General features: G+C 44.6%; 1 protein-coding gene across 1 annotated transcript in view; it reads left to right on the top strand.

Annotated features, from left to right (window-relative positions):
* Positions 1 to 21,514, top strand: part of SUV39H1 (SUV39H1 histone lysine methyltransferase) — a 478,717-nt gene that overhangs the window by 318,208 nt on the left and 138,995 nt on the right. Inside the window, exon 5 of the mRNA XM_044080286.1 lies at positions 9,691 to 9,820. Within this exon, the coding sequence (XP_043936221.1) occupies positions 9,691 to 9,820 (130 nt within the window). The remainder of the gene's footprint in view (positions 1 to 9,690; positions 9,821 to 21,514) is intronic.

The raw sequence follows: 21,514 nt of genomic DNA, 5'->3' as shown, positions 1-21,514 counted from the left end.
TCTGGCTGCATGGCAGATTACTTGGCCAAGCAGTCAACACCTCTCTCTAAAGCTGTTATGGATGTCATTTTGGAGGCCAGGAGGCCCAGCACCAGGAAATCTTATTCAGAAAAGTGGAAAATATTCTGCGCCTGGAACCAGGCTCAAGGCCTTGACCCTCTTGTTCCAAATATTCCTCAGATATTACAATACTAACTGAGATGCTGGACAAAGGCCTATCCTTTTCATCTATTAAGATCCACTCCTCTGCCATTTCAGCTCATTACAACACGGATCCTCCTATTTACTCTCATCCATTACTAAGGCAATACCTCAGAGGGGCTAAAAACATAAGACCGCCCCGGAGAGCACCAACACCAACTTGGGACCTCAACTTTGTCTTGGAAAAACTAACTTTACCACCTTTTGAGCCAGCCAATTCAGCAGAATGAAAATTTTTGTCATGGAAAACTGCTCTGCTTCTGGCAATAACTTCAGCACGAAGAGTCTCAGAGTTACAGGCACGAATGGCAGTGGAACCTTTCATCATTTTTCATCAAGACAGGGTTTCCTTAAGAACAAACCCTACATTTATGCCAAAGGTGGTATCCAGTGTGGCTCTTAACCAAACTATTCACTTGCCAACTTTTTATCCAAATCCCCAGAATAAAGGGGAGAGACTGCTGCACTCATTGGACATAGGCAGTTACGTTTCTACTTGGACAAAACAAAAGCTTTCAGGAAAACTGAGCAACTGTTTGTATCATATGCTGCAGGATCACAGGGAAAGACCATCTCAAAGCAGACTATTTCAAAGTGGATAGGTCACTGTATCCGTTTCTGCCACACACAACATGGAAAAACTGTGCCTAACAACATTAGGCCACATTCTACCAGGGCAACAGCCACTTCAGCAGCCTTTCTTAGAGGAGTACCAACCAAGGATATCTTGGAAGCTGCAACTTGTAGTTCAGTGCACACCTTTACCAAGCATTACCACTTGCCTCTTTACTCTAAATCCAGAGCTGGCTTTGCCACTGCAGTGCTGCAGGGCCTCGTAGCCACTCCAAATCCTTTATAGACCCAACCGCCCAACCTCAGATTTGGGATTCAACCCAAGTGTAATGACTGCAGCAGTGAAACACTATGAACATAGTACAGTTTTGTACCTACCATAAATGTAGATGTTAGAGTGTATTCACTGCTGCAGTCCAGGTTACCCTCCCTCCATCCCCACTTTCTTTTCTGGGACTTATCTATACCTTTCTAATCCTATACAACCTATGTGGTGTATTTGCTTGTAACTGAAAGTATTGTTTTTATTTCTTATGTATGTCTTATTAGCAATATGTATTGCCTACCTATTTTGGGGCACCTGACATCTGGGGCAAGAAAAACTGAAGAAAATGGCATCTGCTGCATCTTGTATACCCCTGGCGCACTGACATCAGGGAAGAGGCGACAGCAACCGCCGCTGGACCAAAACTTTGGAACTCTGGCCAATTGTGGGACCGCCTGACGGCAGGATAACCCAAGTGTAATGACTGCAGCAGTGAATACACTCTAACATCTACATTTATGGTAGGTACAAAACTGTACGTACTTGATACCCGGAAAGGACAAGGTCTAGCAGCCAATACTGGATTTATCGATTTTGAACACATACCTGGACATTCCAAAATTCAAAATGCTGACTTTGCAGCAGCTTCTGCCCATGCTGGGCAAGAATGCTTGGCTGGTGACTTTAGACCTAAAAGAGGCATACCTGCATGTCCCAATAAGACAATTGTGCAGAAGATACCTCAGATTCAAGGCTGGCTTAATGCATTACCAATTTTCTGCACTGCCTTTTGGCTTATCTACTGCGCCCAGGGTCTTTACAAAGTGCCTGGCACCAGTAATTGCATTTTGCAGACAAAAAAAATATACAAATATATCCTTACTTGGACTGTCTCATTCAAGCAGAGAACAAGGACACTCTCTTCTTCGACACCTGGCATTTGTGAAAAGGCTTCTAACATGCCTAGGGTGCACAAACGAAAATAAATCACAACTGGTACCATCTCAAAAGGTAACATTCCTGGGTGCAAGCTTGAATACAACTGCCCAGATGGCTTACCTCACGCCAGACAAGCAAAGGCAACTGACTACTTACTTCAAACTGATGGCAACAAAAACCCAGTTATCTGCAAGACAAATTCTGCAGGCTCTGGACTTCATGGCATCCTGCATCCTACTGATTCCATATGCAAAACTGCATATGAGGAAACTTCAGTGGTACCTACAATGTTTATGGAGTCAACATTCTCACAGTCTGGAAGCAATGTTTCCTCTCATTCCCTGTCTACAACAGGAGTTTCTATGGTGGGCAAAGGTATGTCACCAAAACATGGGACGTGCCTTCACTCTCCCCCCTGCCAGCCAAGCCTTAACAGATGCATCGGATTATGCCTGGGGGGCCCACATGACAGGAAGATGCATTCAGGGCATATGGATCCCAAAACAAATGCTTCTACATATCAACCAGAAAGAGATGCTAGCTGTTCAAAATGCCCTAACAGCCTTCAAGGACTTACTTCATCCAGGACAACTACTGATAAAGACTGACAACACCACAGTCATGTGGTATATAAACAAGCAAAGGGGGGCACACACATACCCCCTTTGCAGATTAGCCATGGCACTGTGGGACACAGCTTTGAACTACCAAATACATCTTCAAGCTCAATTCCTGCCAGGAAAACAAAATACACTGGCAGACGATTTAAGCAGAAACCTTATGGATCCTCACGAGTGGAAACTAAATCCACAAGTCTTCAGCATGAGAACAGAGAAATGGGGGAGTCCAGACATAGATCTATTTGCCTCTCCTTAAAATTATCAATTGAAAAGATTCTGCACAAGGACTTATCACAGACAAGCATGGAAAGTGGGCGCCCAATCCTTCAGTTGGAAAAACCCTATCAGTTTATGCCTTTCCTCCTCTGCCTCTTCTCCCCAAGGTCCTCCTAAAAGTCAGACAAGAGAAACCAAAGATACTAATTGCCCCGCCAGTACTGGTACCCAATCCTAAGGAACTTGTCTCAATGCCCAGCTTGGACCGTACCTCAAAGACCTCAACTACTGTCCCAGCAAAACAATCAGATCCTGCACAATCAACTATAGACACTGAACCTGGCAGCATGGCTGATCATGTAGTTATACAAACAATACCTCAGTAAAGCTGTGATGGATGTCATTTTGGAAGCCAGAAGGCATAGTACTAGAAAATCTTATGCTGACAAATGGAAGAGATTCTGTGCTTGGAATCGAGCACAAGGAACTGATACAGCAGAACCAAATATTCCTCCAATATTACAATACTTAACTGAGATGCTTGACAAAGGCCTATCTTTCTCATCAATTAAAATCCATGCCTCTGCCATTTCGGCTCATTACAATACAAAGCCACTACTCTTTTCTCATCCTTTACTAAAGCAGTATCTTAGAGGAGCCAAAACTTTAAGGCCTCCCAGAAGATCACCATTACCTGCATGGGACCTCAATTATGTGTTGGAAAAGCTCACCCTGCATCCATTTGAACCAGCTGCTACCGCTGATATAAAGTTCTTATCGTGGAAAACAGCTCTGCTACTAGCAATTACTTCAGCAAGAAGAGTTTCAGAGCTACAGGCCCTCATGGCTGTAGAGCCTTTTATCATATTTTACCCAGACAGGGTGTCTGAGGACAAATCCTACTTTTATGTATAAGGTGGTTTCTAGTGTGGCTCTTAACCAAACAATTAATCTGCCAACCTTTTACCCAAATCCGCAGAACAAGGGGGAGAAAGTTCTGCATTCCGTGGACGTTCACAGACCGCTAAGATTCTACTTCAGCAGGACTAAAGCTCTAAGAAAAACTGAGCAATTATTAGTGTCATATGCTGCAGGATCAGAAGGAAAGGCTATTACAAAGCAGACAGTGGATAAGCCACTGCATCCGTTTCTGCTACTTACATCATGGTAAACCTGTGCCCAAGGGCATTAGGTCTCATTCCACCAGAGCTGCAGCTACTTCAGCAGCCTTTCTCAGAGGAGTACCAACCAAAGACATTCTAGAGGCTGCTACTTGGAGTTCTGTTCACATCTTTATAAAGCATTATCATTTGCCTCTCAACTCTCACGTCCAGGGCAGGCTTTGCCACTGCAGTGCTGCAGGGCCGTATAGCCGCACCTAATGCTGTTTAGCTCCAGCCTCCCAACCATGGGATTCTACCCAAATGTAATGACTGCAACAGTGAAACACTAAGAACATAGTACAGTTGTGTACACTTACCATAAATGTAGATGTTCGAGTGTATTCACTGTTGCAGTCTAGGTTACCCTCCCGCCATCCCCTTGTCATAGGTTCATAGGTTCGTACTAGGCTATCTGCCCTAGGGCATTTATAAGCCTAGCCAGAGTGTGTGTGGATTTCACCACCCCTTAGGATGAGAATACTACGCCCTTTTAGGGTTTAGTTTACTGTGCCTCTGTCTAGTAGTGACACAGAGATGACCCCCGGGGTAAACCTACGATCTCCCATCCACTCGTCAAGATTTCTCTTGAATAGAGTTAGTGAGGGGCTCTGCCTAACATGGATTGGGATTCTGTTCCAGAGTGTAGGGAGCCTCTGGGTTATGAATCTGTCCCTCCAGCACGTCCTATTTATTTCTGTGTTGAGGTTTAAGTCTCTTGCTCTCGTGGCTCTGATGGATTTGGATTTTCTGAGGTGGAGCATGTCCATTAATTCCGGATTGGACATGGCCTTGTACGTCAGGCACAGATCACCTCTGAGTAGGCGGTATGCGACTGAATAGAGCTGGATTTTTTTCAGTCTGGCAGCATATGACATACGTTTAAGACCCTTTATCCTCTTGGTGAGGAACTTTTGGGGTCTTTCCAACTGCTGCAGGTGTCTGGTAAGATACATCCCAAATGGGGCATTGTACTCAATCATTGGCCGGATAAGAGAAGAGTACAGGGGCACAATGACCTCTCTTGATCTAGATGTGAAACCCTTCATGATAAGGTGGGCAATATAGAAGGTCTTCCTAACCACTTTGGCAATGTGAGTGTCAAATGAGAGGTTACTGTCAACCTGGGTCCCTAGGTCCCTGATTACCTGTTCCGTACTTAATGGATTACCACCTATGTGGTAATTTGTGGGTACCTTGTTTTTCCCAAAGGGTATGACTATACATTTTTTGCCGTTCAACTTAAGGCCATGGCTCTGGCACCAATTATCCGTTTCTATGAGGCCTCTCTGAAGGATGTTTGTGTCCACTGGAGTATCAATTATGGCGCCCAGTTTGCAGTCATCTGCGAACTTTGTCAGCCACAATCCTCCTATGTTTGCCTGTACCTCGGAAAAATAAATGCCGAACAAGAGGGGTCCCAGGACTGAGCCCTGTGGGACACGCTTGTGACTGGCTTAGAGTCTGACATAGCTCCAGCAACTCTGACCCTGTGGGTTCTGTCCTTGAGCCAGTTTGCAACCCATCTTGTGACATATGGGTTTACATTTAAGCTGGTGAGTTTGTTTATGATGCCCGAGTGGGGTATTGTGTCAAAGGCTTTTGCAAGGTCAAGGTAGGCTGTGTGAACTGCTTACCCTCATCAATGGCCTTGGTGACTGTTTCAAAAAAGTCGACCAAGTTCAAAAGGCAGGATCTGCCCTTAACTAAGCCAAATTGGGTACGATCCAATGTCTGTAGGTCCCCAATGTCTTTGTTTATGAGTTCCATAATGATCCTCTCCATAGCTTTGCAGACCAGGCTCGTCAAGCTTATGGGGCGGTAATTTCCAGGGTCCGTAGAAGCACTGCCTTTGTGAAGTGGGACCACTGTTGCCGTACGCCACTCTTTGGGTGCGATCCTGTAGTAAGGCTAAGATTAAACAGCAGCCTTATGTGTGGGTTTAGTTCCTCTTGAGTTCATGTAGCACACAGCCTGGGACACCATCCGGTCCCATTGATGCTGTGTTTTAGCTTTAGAGAGGCGGCTCTCACCTGGGCATCTGAGATGTTAGGGAGGCTACACTCTGCTGGGATAGTTATTTCTCCTTTGGGGAGGGAGGAGAAATTTGCACTGAACCTGTCCGCCAGAATGTTGGCAGTGTCAGTGGGTTCAGTGTATTTTGTGTCATTTTGGACTAACTCTGAGCATATCTGGGAGTTTCCACCCAGGTTTCTAACATAGCTAAAGAAGGCCTTGTGATTGTCTTTTGTGTCTTTTGCGATTTTTCTCTCAAAGTTGGCCTTGGATGATTTTACGAGTGATCGTAGTTTTTTGCTAGTACTGATCAGAGATGCCTTCCTTTAGGATTTTGCTCTGTCATGTAGTAGCTTCCTCCTCTTGTTATAAAGTTTGTTTATGGCTGGGGTCCACCAGACCGGGCGCCTGCCTTTGGGGGAATGGGTCTTGGTTTTATTTGGGATTGCATGATCCATGCATTCTTGAAGGTGCCCGTAGAAGGCATTTGCAAAGGATTCAGCAGTGTGGGTTTTGGTTTCCACTGGCCCAGGGGCCTTGAAGGATACCACTTCAGTCTTAAGAAGTGTGAAGTTGGCTTTTGAGAAGTTCTTCACTGTGGTCTTTTGTGGTGGGGGTGGGATGTGGATTTCCACTGAGATTAATTTATGGTCTGATCTTACCAAAGAGGGATATACCCGGTGTGGAGCATTTTGTCCCCATGTTTGTGATCAGGTCTAGTATATTGTCTCCTCTTGTGGGAATGGTGACTAGTTGTTCCATTGCATTTGAGTTTATGAATTCTAGGAACCTTTGGGCTAGGGTGTTGGGGCTTGAGTAATGTTCTCAGTCTGTTTGGGTAGTTGAAGTCTCCCAATATGATGGTATTTGGAGAGACATTCATACTCTCCAGTGTCTTCAGGAAGGCTGTGTGGGGTTCCTGAGTTTGAGAGGGTGGTCTGTAGCATGCTACAAACTGTAAGGCAGTTTTGCCTATGGTTAGTTGCACCTGGATGGTCTCTGATGCTTCGTACGTTGCCACTAACCTGGAGGTGTGGGTATCTTTGATGAATATGGATACTCCCCCTCCTTTTGTGGTTCAGTCCAAGTTTTGGGACCGGAAAGCATGATATGAGGTAAAACCTGATAGTGCTGGGGTGCTCTCAGGAGCCTTGAACCAGGTTTCAGTAACTGCACAGACATCGATGTTCTCCATACTGAGGAGGGCTTCGAGGGCATGCATCTTGAGGTTTAGACTTCTGGCATTGAGCAGCATTACCCTTAGTTTTTTTCCACTTGTGTTTTCTAGGGAGGTAGGTTTGTCATTTGAGCCTGCCTTGCCTAAAAAAGGCACTATGGGGGTGGCAAGAGCCTTGGCCAATATCCGGAAGCCCAGGGGTGACAGGTGCAAGCCATCCTTGAAGCAGCGTGGCTTGTCAAGTATGTCATCCCAAGCAGACAGACATTGGATCCCCTTAGAATGACACCAGTAATTAAGCCAATTCTTAAAACTGATCATTTTGTCTTTGTACTGTGGCATCATTCTTGGTGAGGGTAAGATGCTGGTCAGGGTCATACCGGCCTGGGCTACGTAATCAGAGAGCTCCTCTGTCTCTTTTCATGTAGTCCAGGGAGGTATGTCTCAGGTCATTCACACCGGCATGTACAATGACTGAGTCATATTTGTACTTGCTGTGGTGTGGCCTGAGTGCTTGTGTTATGTGGCGAATTCTAGCTCCCAACAGGCAGCTTACCGTGACCTTTTTCTTGTTCAGTCTGGTGAGCGGGACGTCAGTGTATCTGACTATGGAGTCACCTATTACAAGTGTGTCTGGCATGTTGTTTGGCCTTAAGGGCTGTGACTGTTTAGCACGCTGATTTTGTGAACTATGTGTTGCATGTGCTATGTTTTGAGGGGGAGGTTGCTTGGGTGTCTAGGCCTCTGTTGTTTTGGTAGATTTTTAATCAGCGCCTCCGAGTATGTTTTTGTGTGTTTGTGTTTGGTTTGCAGTTGTGATAGTTCTATGTGAGACTGGGTTTGTGGTGTGCGTGGTTACCTTCTCCTCCTGACTGGACTTGCCAGTACTGAATTGAGAGAGCTCAGCCTCCAGTTTGGCTATATAGTTGCATCTCTCGCATATATTTGTATTTGTTGGGAGGAGGAGAGGGTTGTCTGTGTACATGAGGCAATTGTAACATTGCCTCAAGATTCCCAGATTCACCAGTTGAACAGGAGAGGACGCCAGCAACTGACCCTTCGACATGCTAGAAATAGTGAAAAAAGATTGCTGTGTAACTGAGTCAGAAAGGATCTATAGGGAAATGGGTACTCAAGGGAATTTAGGTGAAAGAAGTACTTTCTTTTGTTTGAGTGCTTTACCTGTATAAAAAATTCTTTAGGAGCAAGTGCTGAGCTTTTCAGTTGGAGAATAGGCTGTTTAGATTGCAAGTAGAGCAGTTCTAAGGGAAAAATTGAAGAGTACACTTTACGGAGCCAGAAATACTTTAAACTTGATTAACCGGCGCTGCTCTATGAGCAACTTCGCGCTAAAGCATGCAAAAGCGGGCTTTATAGCAGGGGGTTGAAAAGAGCCAGGAATTGACCCAAAATGGCCAATAAACTACAAGTTGCTGGGCTGGAACCAGTCCTCTAGGGACAAATAGGTTGCTCAGTGCTCCCCACTCCCACTGGTGAACAAAGAAGCTTCCTCTTATCCAGATAAGGATATGGATAGCACAGGAACTAAGACAAAGCCCAGAGATCAGCAAAATCTGAAGACTGGACTATTCTAGTTCAGAAAAGCGGGAAAACAAGGATTTTTTTTTTTTTGTTTTTTTTTTTTTCATTTTGAGTTTATCTTTCCTTCTCTATCTTCTACAACCTATGTGGTGTGTTTGCCTGTAGATGAAGGTAAAGTTTATATTGATGCATGAAAAACTTGCGTCGGCTGCTTGTTTTATACCCTTGACATCATGGAAAAGAAGACCGCAACCGACGCAGGACCCAAGACTTTGGAATTCAGGCCGACTGAGGGCAACCTGCCAGCATATTACCCAAATGTAATGACTGCAACAGTGAATACACTTAAACATCTACATTTATGGTAAGTGTACACAACTGTACTTTTTTTTTTTACAGTAGTTGCAAAAGAACTTGGGAAAAGTCAACCCTACCTGCACCAAGGCACGCGCCACTACTGCATCCCATTGCAAATATTGAATATTGTCCGTCTGCTCTGTAGAGGTGGAACAAGATTTATTTCATGTTGCCCTGTGAGGCTGCTTGATCTCCTTAACAGGAAATGTTGCTGAATTCCCTACTTTGTGTGGGTGCTCTTATATTGGTCGGTTTAGGCTTTTGAGTGTACCTTAGTCTTACTCAAGATCAGCTGTTGGTACAGTATATGCATTTTTGGGGGGGTACTCAAGCCAGTGTGTTACTGCTATCTGCAGCACCTCTCAAAATCTATTGGAATAGTAAGTATTCTTCCAGTTGTACTTTTTGTGTTCTGCCTTCAACATTTTAATTGAAAGCATAGCCTCCACCCTCCCATTAAGGAAAGAACTTTCTTCTGATTTTAACTCTGATGATCCTGACAGTCTGGTTAGAGTAGGTATCCTACATAATTCCTTTCCAAGTCTTTAATTATCCTGTTTATTTCTGTTTTGTTGCATAGTCTCCAATTTTTCATGTTTGTAACTGGTTACTTTGTTTTCTTAGTGTAATCCTAATCTGCAGGTATACAACATATTTATTAACAACATTGACGAGAGACTTCCTCGGATTGCTTTCTTTGCTACACGTACTATATGGGCCGGAGAAGAGCTTACATTTGACTACAATATGCATGGTATGGTAGTGATTGTATATATTTTTTTGTTTTTACAGGTCTAGTTTCCAGCTTGAAATGTTAATTTGGAAGAGCCATCTAACATATGTAGTCTCTTTAGCTAGGAGGTTATTAAACACTGGAGACGTGTATTATAGCTACAGATTGTACTCCATTACCCTTAAAGTTCTTCATGCTGACATTAAAGTTGAACTATTATTGAATGACACACCAAGTGTATTTGTCTTTCTCCTCTCCTTTTTTTCTTACGCTAATGTTCTTCAATCCTTCTGCGTTCAGCTTTTTGTTTCCTTTTCATCTGCCCCAAGACCGTTTATTTTCCCCTAATTTCTGTTTTGGAAAAATACCTTTTTCTGTAAACTGAAGGTTTTCTGGTAGAAAAATGTTCCGTTGTCTGTTATTTAACAAAGCAGTGTCCTTTTATAGTATGTATTCTCTTTGCTTTACAGGCCTTAATTGTTTTCTTTTTCTTCGTTATTTGTTCTGAACTTCGTTCTTTATTTTTTTTGTATATGCTGTAAATCCTCAGATTGCTGAATACTTGTACTCAGAATTCCAGAGTTGTCAGTGGTATTATCTTGTCCAATTGGAGATGAAAGATCTTTACCGGCAATAGACACTTCCATTCCTGAGTGTGTTTGCTCTTTGCTTAATATTTATATCATCAGTCCAGATATTAACAGATGTAACAGTTCTCTAAGCCATGCGAGTTGCACAGGTGTTATAGTTATCAGTAAGTATGTTTTCGTGTTTCACTGTTGCAGTCATCACACTTGGGTTATCTGCCTGCAGGTAGCCCTCAGTCGGCCCGAATACCAGAGTCTTGGAATTTCTGGGTCGGATACTGTCGCCTCTTCCATGACGTCCAGTCATCAGGGGTATAAAACGTGCAGCCGATGCCATTACATCAACTTTTCTTGCCGAGCAGAGCCCGAAGCAGTTTGCAAGTGCCGGTCGGCCACTACCTGAAATTTTCGTTATTAGAGTTTCAGACCTGAAGTCTTCTAAAGCCAAGTACCCTGTAGGGGATCCTTTTTTCTTGCTCCAACCGATGTCAGAAAAAATGAATAATTGTCTTGCCTGTGGAAGGCAAATACCTCTCGGAGATTTTCATTCTTACTGCGTCACCTGTTTAGGCCCAGATGTCGGTTTTGTGCCCTGTTTAACGCCCGAACTATTAGTCGTCAGGCTACCTTTGTCGCTAAATTCTTTCGCTCTTGTTCTCCGTTTTCCGAAATTGCTTCGATAAGCCATCCGACTACCGATCTTCCGGAAAAATCTAAGGATAAGGACAGACAGACCGCATAGGTCCAAAACTGCTGACAACACTTCCATTAAGCTAGTCGCCAGTCCGTCGGTACTCAGTGAGACGCTTTCGCAGACCCTGATACCCGCTTCTCCATATTCGCAGGCCTCTACTGAGACCCATTCGGAGTCCGGTATGCCGTGAGATGCTTCTTCGATTATGGAACCTGTGGATGTCTCTAATGTCTCTACCTTGAATGGGTCTGGAGCCGCTGTGCAAGCACCGGCTTCTGAGGGTGTATTCAGACCTTCTGGTGTCCATATTAAACAGACTACTTTGTTTCAGACTAAAACTACAGAATTTCTCAGGCCCAGAGTTCACACTATGCCTAGGAAACTGACATCCAAAGCGCATTCTCAAGCTCCCATGCCACAGAAACAAATGCTTAGAATGGCTGAAGACCTTATTACTTTTAATTAGGGGAAGCCAGCCTTCCCCCTCTAAAGACAAAAAATTGATTTTCCTTCTGATTCTTCAGATCATGAGTCCTATGACTCTGTCCCCACAGATTACCAGGACATACCTTTATCTACCTATGAGGATTCTGATGCAGAGGATTGCATTCCCTCTGCCTCTCCCACCAGAGGATTTTTCTTCCTATGAAACCCTGCATACCTTGAGAGCATTTTCATTGGGAATGCCAGAGCTTCCCACAGTCCAAAAAGAGACGCAGGGAATTTTTTAAACTTGCCTCAGCACAGACCTTTAGCTATCTCTACTGTTCTGGAAATTGTAGATGATTGCTTCATGGAATCCAGTCTTACCCCTGATACTTTGCCACCAGCTCCTAGAAAACTTGACGGGTACTACAGAGTACCTGACTCTCACAAATGTCTATTTAAGAATCCTACTGGGGATCCAGAGACCATTCCCAGGGGCCTAAAGGCATTAAGGCTACTAGAGCCAAAAAACATACCCCTTCAGACAGGGATTCTAGGGCTTTAGACAGATGGGGGAAGAATGTATACACCTCTGCTACTCTTGCCATCAGGGCTTTAAATTGCCAGTTTCACATAAGTACCAGCAACATATTATGGAGCTAATTAAACAAAAACTGATGATTCCTGATTGTGCAGAAGATAAAGATTTACAAGAGTTAATGTATTCTGCAAACCAAGTTGGAAAACATACATTTCAGTGTAGTTTTGATGCTTTAGAAGCATCTTGCGGGGCTGCTGTCACTGGGTCTGTTCTTAGAAGGCATGCTTGGTTAAAGGAACAAATCTTGCCAGAGCATGTCAAAACAAAATTACTAGATGCTCCATTAAACCAAGAACGTTTGTTTGGCACTAAAGCAGAAGTTCTTAACAAGATGGCGGAAAAAGCTAAATATATGCAAAATGTTAGATTTCCTACAGGTACAGCCACCTAGATTCAGTAGGCATTGGCCTTCAAAAAAACTGGTCCTTTCCAGTCCCTCCCAGACCTTCAGCCCAAACCCAGGGGCAGCAGATCACCAAGACGACAGTCTCAGGGTATGCACAGATCTAAACTATGGAGTGCTCCCACCTCAAAAACAGGGAGTGGTAAGCCACCACCCTATGGAAAAAAATTCACAATGACTTATCCTTAACTTCTCCAAGCCTTGCCCAACTACTTTCACCTTTAGGAGGAAAACTTGCCCTGCAAGCAAAAAACTGGGAGTACATTACCCAGGACAGGTGGGTCTTAAACATTATATCCCAGGGATACAGATTCTGCTTCCACTCACTGCCAACCCAAGCAGATGGCCAGACTCCCCCCAAACCAATGGGCAGAGGCCCAAAAGCAAGTACGTTCTCTTCTCAGTATCAGGACTATTCAACCTGTCCCAGCAGAGCAAAGGGGACAAGGTTTTTATTCCAGACTTTCTGGTACCCAGAAAATAAAACTCTTGGTGCCCTATCCTGGATCTGTCTATTCTCAGCACCTTTCTGGTGGTTCCAAAATTCAAAATGCTTACTCTCCAACAGCTGCTACCTATGCTAGCCACCCTAGACTTAAAAGAAGCTTATCTGCACATCCCCAAAAGGGAATCTTGCAGGAAATATCTGTTTCAGAGCAGGCTCTATGCATTATCAGTTCTCTGCACTTCCCTTTGGCTTATCTACTGTGCCCAGGGTATTCATAAAATGCCTAGCTCCAGCCATTGCATATTGCAGGCAGAGAAAAATTAAAATTTACCCATACTTGGACGATTGCCTGATTCAGGTGGACAGTCCGGAATTGCTGCTACAGCACCTGGCATTTGTAAAGACACTTCTCTAACTTCACTGGGGTACACCATCAACTAAAAGAAATCACATTTGGTACCCAGCCAACAGATTGTATTCCATAATCAAGACTGCATATGAGAAAACTTCAGTGGTACTTAAAGTCACTGATGTCAACATTCTCAGGACCTGGAACCAATGATTCCCATCATTCCTTGACTAAGGGCAGAGTTCCTTTGGTGGGCAGAGGCCTGTTACCACAACAAGGGACTCCCTTTCACTCAACCCCCCCGCCGCCCAAACCCTGACAGCAGACGCATCAGACTATGCATGGGGGGCTCACATGGCAAGCAAATGCATTCAAGGCAAATGGAGCCCAAGACAAATGTACCTGCATATCAATCAAAAAGAAATGTTAGCTGTACAGAATGCACGGACAGCCTTCAAATACCTTATCCTACCAGGAATCAAGACAACTCTTGATAAAGACAGACAACACTACAGTCATGTGGTACATAAACAAGCAGGGGGGAACTCGTTCTTACCCACTCTGCAGGTTAGCCATCGCTCTGTGGAACACAGCCTTGAGCAATCAAGTGCACCTGCAAGCTCAATTCCTGCCAGGCAAACTAAATTCACTGGCAGACGGCTTGAGCAGAAATCTAGTGGATCCACACGAGTGGAAACTGGAATCATTCAAGCTTCTGATGCACAGGTGGGGGCAACAGAGGTGGACCTCTTTGCCTCCCCCCAGAACTAACAATTGAGCAAATTTTGCACTAGAACTCGCCACAGCCAAGCATGGAAAGTGGATGCCCTGTCCTTTACATGGGAAAATCTCTCAGTCTATGCCTTTCCCCCTCTGTCCCTCCTCTCGAAGGTACTACTCAAGGTCAAACGGGACAATCCTGATTGCACCAGACTGGCCATGCCAGCACTGGTACCCACTTTTACGAAGTCTGACAGTGCCACCCTGGCACCTGCCTCAGACCCCTTCCCTGCTGTCCCAGCCAGACTGGTCACGCCAGCACTGGTACCCACTTTTACGAAGTCTGACAGTAGTGCCACCCTGGCACCTGCCTCAGAGACCCCTTCCCTGCTTGTCCCAGCAGGAGGGCCAGATTTTGCATCCTCAGCTGCAAACCCTGAACCTAGCAGCCTGGCTCATCCCCTGAATACATCACCAGCAACCCTCTGCAAACAGGTGCTGGATGTCATCCAGGAGGACTAGTACTAGGAAATCCTATTCAGAGAAGTGGAAAAGATACTGTTCTTGGAGCCAGTCTCAGGGAAAGGACACAACCATGCCCAACTTACCTCAAAGCCTAGATTGTCTAGCAGAACTGCTCCACAAAGGCCTATCCTTCTCTTCAATTAAGATTCATGCGTCTACCATCTCGGCTCATTATAATACTGAGCCACTCCTCTTCTCTCACCCTTTGGTCAAACAGTTCCTGAGAGGAGCTAACAATTTAAGACCCCCGAGGAGAGCTCCCACTCCAGCCTGGGACCTTCTCTTTGTACTAGAGAAGCTCATGCTCCCCCCCCCTCCCCCCTTTGAGCCTGCTACTACAGCAGAGTTATACTTCCTGTCTTGGAAAACACCCTTACCTCTAGCCGTCACTTCAGCAAGAAGACTGTCCGAGTTGCAGGCCCTTATGGCGGTAAAACCCTTCATTATCTTCCATGCTGACAGGGTTTCCCTCAGGACTAGCCCATCATTTATGCCCAAGGTGGTATCTAGTGTGGCTTTAAACCAATCCATCCATTTACCAACTTTTTTTCCCTAATCCTCAGAATAAATGGGAAAGGATCCTGCACTCCTTGGACGTGCACAGGCAGCTTAGGTTCTACCTTGACAGGACTAAACCTTTCAGAAAATCTGACCAGCTGCTAGTCAGCTTTGCTACAGGGGCAGAGGGCAAGGCCATTTAAAAACAAACCATCTCCAAATGGATAGCACACTGCATTCATTTCTGCTGCAAACACCATGGAAAACCTACCCCACAGGGGAACAGAACCCATTCCACTAGGCTACCTCAACTTCTACAGCATTTCTCAGGGGAGTCCCTACCAGGGACATTCTGGAAGCTGCAACCTGAACTTCTGTATACACCTTCACCAAGCACTTACCACTTACCTTTCTTTTCTAAATCCAGAGCTGGATGTGCTACAGCAGTCTTGCAAGGCCTGCTAGCCAGCCCTAATACTTCTTGACTGCCTCCACCCTTCCTCAGCTTTGGGCATCAACCCAAGTGTGATGACTGCAACAGTGCAACACGAAGAACATAGTACAGTTGTGTATACTTACCATGCAGTCCTGGTTACCCTCCCTCCAGCCCCCTGACTTATCTATAATTTCTACCTATCCTCTTTTTTGGCCATATCTTATGGCAATGGTATTTACTTTTTACAAGAGGTGCTCCACAACATGTAATTGCTTCCTATTTTGTGGGCTCCTGACATCTGGAGCAAGAAAAACTGATGTAATGGCGTCGGCTGCATGTTTTATACCCCTGACGACCTGACGTCATGGAAGAGGCGATAGCATCCAATGCAGAAATCCCAAGACTTTGGTATTCGGGCCAACTGGGGGCTACCTGCAGGCAGATAACCTAAGTGTGATTACTGCAACAGTGAATACACTCCAACATCTACATTTATAGCAAGTGTACACAACTGTACTGTTTGCATACCAGTTGTGAACGTCACACAAAAGCTGGAATTCCTTTACATTGTGTGCATTTGCTTGCAGTTGCGCCTTTTTTAATACTAAAGATCAATAAATTACAAGCAAACACTGGATTGTTTCAGCCAAGCTCTGGATTGTCTTCTCTGCAGTCTCTCTGAATTTATAGCTGACTAGGCCCCTTGAGATTTCTAGAGTTTGCCTTTCTAAAACTGATCCCTTTGTAACAACAAACAGTGAAAACTGGAGGTAAAATATAAATCGGAGTAAATCTTGTTTAAAATCTTGTTTTCAAGCTATCCCTTTCTTCCTAAAAACAGTGGTAAAAAAAATCCACTTGTTAATATAATATGGCTCATTGAGATGTTAGTTTGCTGAATCTGCCAAAATGAAAGTGTACTGTTTGTAAACTCCAAATTTCTGAATGAAGTAGGGGTACTGGTGTTCCCCCTCCCCAACTATGCTCAAAACTTTGTTTTTAGTAAGAAAAAGTTATTGACTTTCAGAATGCAGTGAAACTCATTCTGATAATGTTGTGGAAGAGTCTAGTTATGAACTTTATCTTACGAAATACATCTTACAGGGTTATCATTGATCTGAGCAGTTTAACGGGTATACAGTAGTTCATTTGGAGGATAAAAAATTGCACATTAAGGTAGAGAATTCAGGATTTTTATAGTGTATATTTTCATGTTTGGTGTACGGTTTTAGTATTGCGAAATATGTAATGGTGTTTTGTAGAGGTGGTATGATATTAAATTCTTATTGGGTCAGCATTTGTATAGCAGCTGTGCAATACAGTGTAATGAAATAATTCATAGCAATTGTCTGGCCTAGCCATATAATTTACTCTGTCTGCACACCCTTTCATTGTGTATCATTTAAATCTCACCAAAGATTACTTCTATTTGTGGAAACCCCTTGATAAGATGTTAATCTTTACCTAATCCTTGACAGTGGGGTCAGTTCCGAACCCTCTGAACTGACTGACGTTATTTTCCAGCTCGCGCTCTCCAAACTCTCACAGCCCGGCTCTGCCCATAATGCTCCTCACGGAGAATACCTCTGATCTCGTTTGCCCCATCACAGACCAGATGTGCCTTCATTATCTCTTGAGTCTTGGCGAATATTTGTGAGTTATAAAACGTATTTTGTATATCTTTTATCTAAATGTTTAACTGTCTTCCATATCTAGCTACCTGCTCCTCTTCAACTGCTTTTCCTCTTACTGTGAGGTAATTTTTACAACTTACCATTGCTGCTCGCTCTCTCTCTCTCTCCTCTTAGGGTATTCTCGTTACCATCGTTGATATTTTTCTTCTTTCTTGCCTTCAAAAAACAAAAAAAAAACTTTCTCTACTTATCCTCTAGCTTTTTTAATTTCAAATATGTCTGACAAGAAACAATCTCCAATGGAAACCTAAGGGCTTTTCAGGTTTCAAGAGATGTATGAAGTGTGAGGGGAAAATCCCAACTCTCAGATGGGCATACTCTGTGTGTACATTGTTTAGGCGAAATATATTTGCAAGAGTATTGTACTATTTGTCACAGATTTTCCTCCAGTACCTTAATGGAAAGAAAGAATAAGCTTTTATTGAAAGGCCTGTTAAAATCGCATTTCGATGAGGCTATTTCTGGACCTAAAGTGAAAACTATGAAAGCAGGAACTTCTTCCCACAGTTCAAAAAGGATATTTTTGGTTCCGAGCTCTTCGGAACCAATGAGAAAAATTTCTAAGACTTCGGCTCCAAAAAGTTCTTCGGCACCAGGAGATTTATTGATGCCTAGCAAGGCACCTTTGGAACTCTCTGCCTCAGCTCTGACCTGAGCCGTCGGTACCTAGGACTTCAGAGTTACCTATTGCACCAAGGACATTGTGTACTCCTCCTGTGGACTCCTTTAAGGACACCCCATTTGTGGAAGTCAGATGGTCCAGATCTCCTTCCAGAGTTTCAATGAGGTCTACTAAAAGTTTTTCGGAACAGGACATTATGAGGTTAGTGGACCAGCTCCTAGTGGCAAGAGGATTAACACCCACCCTAGTGGTTACCTGTTTGGAAACTTCTCTGGAACTTCCCCCAGAAGAAGTCCCTGCGAAGAGGAAGTGCAAGAGGAACCACCTAGACTCCCCAGAGGATTCTTGCACTGAGGATACTGACTTCGATGAAGGCGAAGGTTCCCCAAAGTCACCCCCTGAAGAGGTTTCCTTTGGGAACGTCCTTAAATCCTGAAACAGGGGTGACTGGTCGTCCACGCAACCTTCCACCGTGGAGTCTGTATACGTGGAGCCTTTTCGCGCCCATCCCTCCACTTCTTGGATTTCTTCGCCCGCTGATCAACTAGTGAAATTGATCGTTCAGTGGGCTTGGAAGATACCAGACACCATAGATCCTATTCCCAAAGGGCCTGACCGTATTTTATCTGCACCAAAGGAGGAACCACATGGTCCAAAGGAATCCCTGTTGATGCTGTGGTGGTAGCAGCAGCCACCAGAAAAGAACTCACAGAAGAAAGTCACACTATCCATTCTCCTAACAAGGAGTCTAGGACCTTGGATAGATTCGGGAAGTGTGTCTATGCTTCAACAACCTTTGCATTAAGGTCATTGAGCTACATGGCACACCTTACCAGGTTACAAAGAGACTTAATTAAGGAACTTTCTAACACTCTGGCAGGAGCAGTAGCTGGGGAGGTTCAGGAGAAAGTCTCCTCCCAGCTTGCGACCCTCAAATCCATCTCCAATTCGTCCATGAGGCTCATAACACATGCAGCCGAAGGGACATCCAACGCATCGGGTTCAGGCATAGGCATCAGACGGTATTCCGGCATAGGCATCAGACGGTATTCCTGGATGTGCTTATGTGACTTTGCAGAGCTATTTAAAGCGTCATTTGTCAATGCACCCTTTGACGGATCTACCTTTTTTGTCCCAAAAGTTAAGGAAACTCTGACCAGAAGTGAGCAGGATGGCAAGACCCTATCTGCCGTGGACATATGTTTTTCTACTCCTCAGCGACCCTACTCAAGGAATTAGAGGAGTAGGAGACTATGGTTCCAGAAATCTCAAAGGGCCTTTCTATAACTCACGTGGTAAAATTTCCCCCCAGGGAAGAGGGGGAAATAGTGGAAGACGTGGCCCTAGGGACTGGAATGGACTGCAGAATCAGAGGTACAGGGTACTTCCTATCAGCATCCCTCTGGAGGCAGTCAGAGGGCTATTATCCATGCACCTACCAGCCTGACAAATAATAACTTTGGACAAATGGGTGCTCGAATAATATCCAGAGGCTATTAAATTCCCTTGTTCATGCACCCCAAACCTCAGCGAAAACTCCCAGATGTTCCACCCAATCAAAGGGAGGGAGCAGCTTTAGAAATCCAAAAGCTGCTAGACGAGAGTCGTCCAAAAAGTCCCACCAGACCAGATAGAATCCGGGGTTTACTCAAGATTCTTTTAGTGCTCAAAAAAACAGGGGACTGGAGACCGATTTTGGAGCTCAGCCATTCAACAAATCAGTCCACCAAACCAAATTCCAGATGGTCTCTGTACAAGCCATACTTCCCTTCTTAGAAAAAGGTAACTGGATGTGCTCAATAGACCTCAAGGTTGCTTATTACCACATAAAGATGGAGGAAAGCTCCAGAAGATTTCTACGCTGCTGGCTAGGGGCCAGTCACTACCGATTCAGAGCACTGCCCTTTGGACTCACCACAGCCCTCAAGGTGTTTACCAAATGCATGGCAGTAGTTGCAGCTCATCTCAGACTGCAAGGTTTTCGCGTATTCCAATATCTCGACGACTGACTCCTCACTGCTACCACCAGACATCACTTAGACTGGGTATAGTCTCTCGCTGTTTCTATTTGCACATTCCTAGACATTTCAATAAAATCACAAAAAAATCGCAGCTGTAGCCCTCACAACGTTTGGATTTCATAGGGGTGTGACTAAACACGGTCACGAATAGCTTCTCTTCCTCCAGAAAGACTACTGAACATCAGGGCTCTGGTGAGGCAGATCATGCAAAATGACCAAGTCCTAGCAAGATTGATTCTTCAAACCATGGGTTCAATGGCTGCCACAATCCCTCTAGCGAGATTTCACATGCGAATACTACAGTGGTTACTAGCAGCACAGTGGTATCTAACTCATCATGCAATGTATTATCAAATTTTAGTAACCAGGCTCTGCAGACAAGACCTCAAATGGCTTCATTCAGATTAGATTCTCCTGGGCCAACCTTTCACTCTACCCTAACCCCAAGCCATAGTAGTGACCACAGATGCTTCCCAGATAGGGAGGAGGCTTTATCTGGGAAAGACAGTTCACGGCACATGGTCCCAATTGGAGGCCAACCTGCACATCAGTGTTCTAGAGATGAGGGCAGTGCTATTAGCGTTGCAAGCATTCCAGGATTCCCTCCCTCTCGGAACAGTTGCAATTCAAACAGACAACATGTCAGTGGTCTGGTAAATCAAACGAGGAGGAACCAAATCATATCCACTAGGTCAAGAGGGTCAGTGTGTGGAATTGGGCAATTTCTTCCAACCTCTTTCCCATAGCAACGCACATTCCGGGAAGTTCAAATGTGTTGGCGGACTAATTGAGCAGGACTAATCTCGTGCCTCACAAGTACTCCTTGAATCCAGTAGTGGCGGACAAGATTTTCCATCAGTTGGGCCAACCTTGCTGCGACCTCTTTGCTTCTCCCCTGAACAACAAATGCAGAAGTTACTTTGCCCTAATCCCTCCACCAGGGGAGTCACCCAGGGACGCTATTGTACACAGTTGGCTGCTTGGTCTATTATATGCCTCACCCAATTCCGTTAATCTCTCAGTTTCTGAAGAAAGCAAATAGGACAAAGAATACCATAATCCTCATTGCCCCATTCTGGCTTCGACAAGTCTGTTTTCCCTTCCTTTGGCCTCATCTGCTACAGAAACCATGGATTCTGGACCCAGTTCCAGACCTGGTGACTCACCCAGAAGGCATGGTTCACCCCAACTTGCAGCACCTCAAACTTGACTGTGTGGTTTCTCCAATTCCCATGATTGCCAGGCATGCCCCTCTGTCATCGCCCGTCCAGCGTATTATTGCACATCACAAACCTACAACTAGAAAACTTTATCTAAGCAAATGGAGAAGATTTACTATATGGGCTTTAAATAAAGGACTTGATCCCTTCAATGCCCCAACTGAACACATGATTCTGGTTCCTCTGCTTCTACTATAAAATTTCAGTTGGCGGCATCTCTAATTTTCATGCTGGGCACAGTGACTCTTCAATAATGTCCCATAAGCTTTTTAGAGCCTTCCTGAAAGGGTTGTCCGTGATAAGACCCCTTTTACGGTTCCTCCATGGGATTTGACAGCAGTCTACAAGTGTTAACTCAAAGCCTTTTTGAACCAGCTGATTCTTGTCAACTACAATTTTTGTCTTGGAAGACTTTATTTCTAGTAGCCATCACCTCTGCAAGGAGAGTCTGAGTTACAGGCTCTATCATAC

Source organism: Protopterus annectens, chromosome 8.part0, assembly GCF_019279795.1.
Source record: "Protopterus annectens isolate FY-2018-M chromosome 8.part0, PAN1.0, whole genome shotgun sequence".
Classification (NCBI taxonomy): Eukaryota; Metazoa; Chordata; order Ceratodontiformes; family Protopteridae; genus Protopterus; species Protopterus annectens.
The sequence above is the reverse complement of the archived record's forward strand: the minus strand, read 5'-3'. Positions and strand labels throughout refer to the sequence as shown.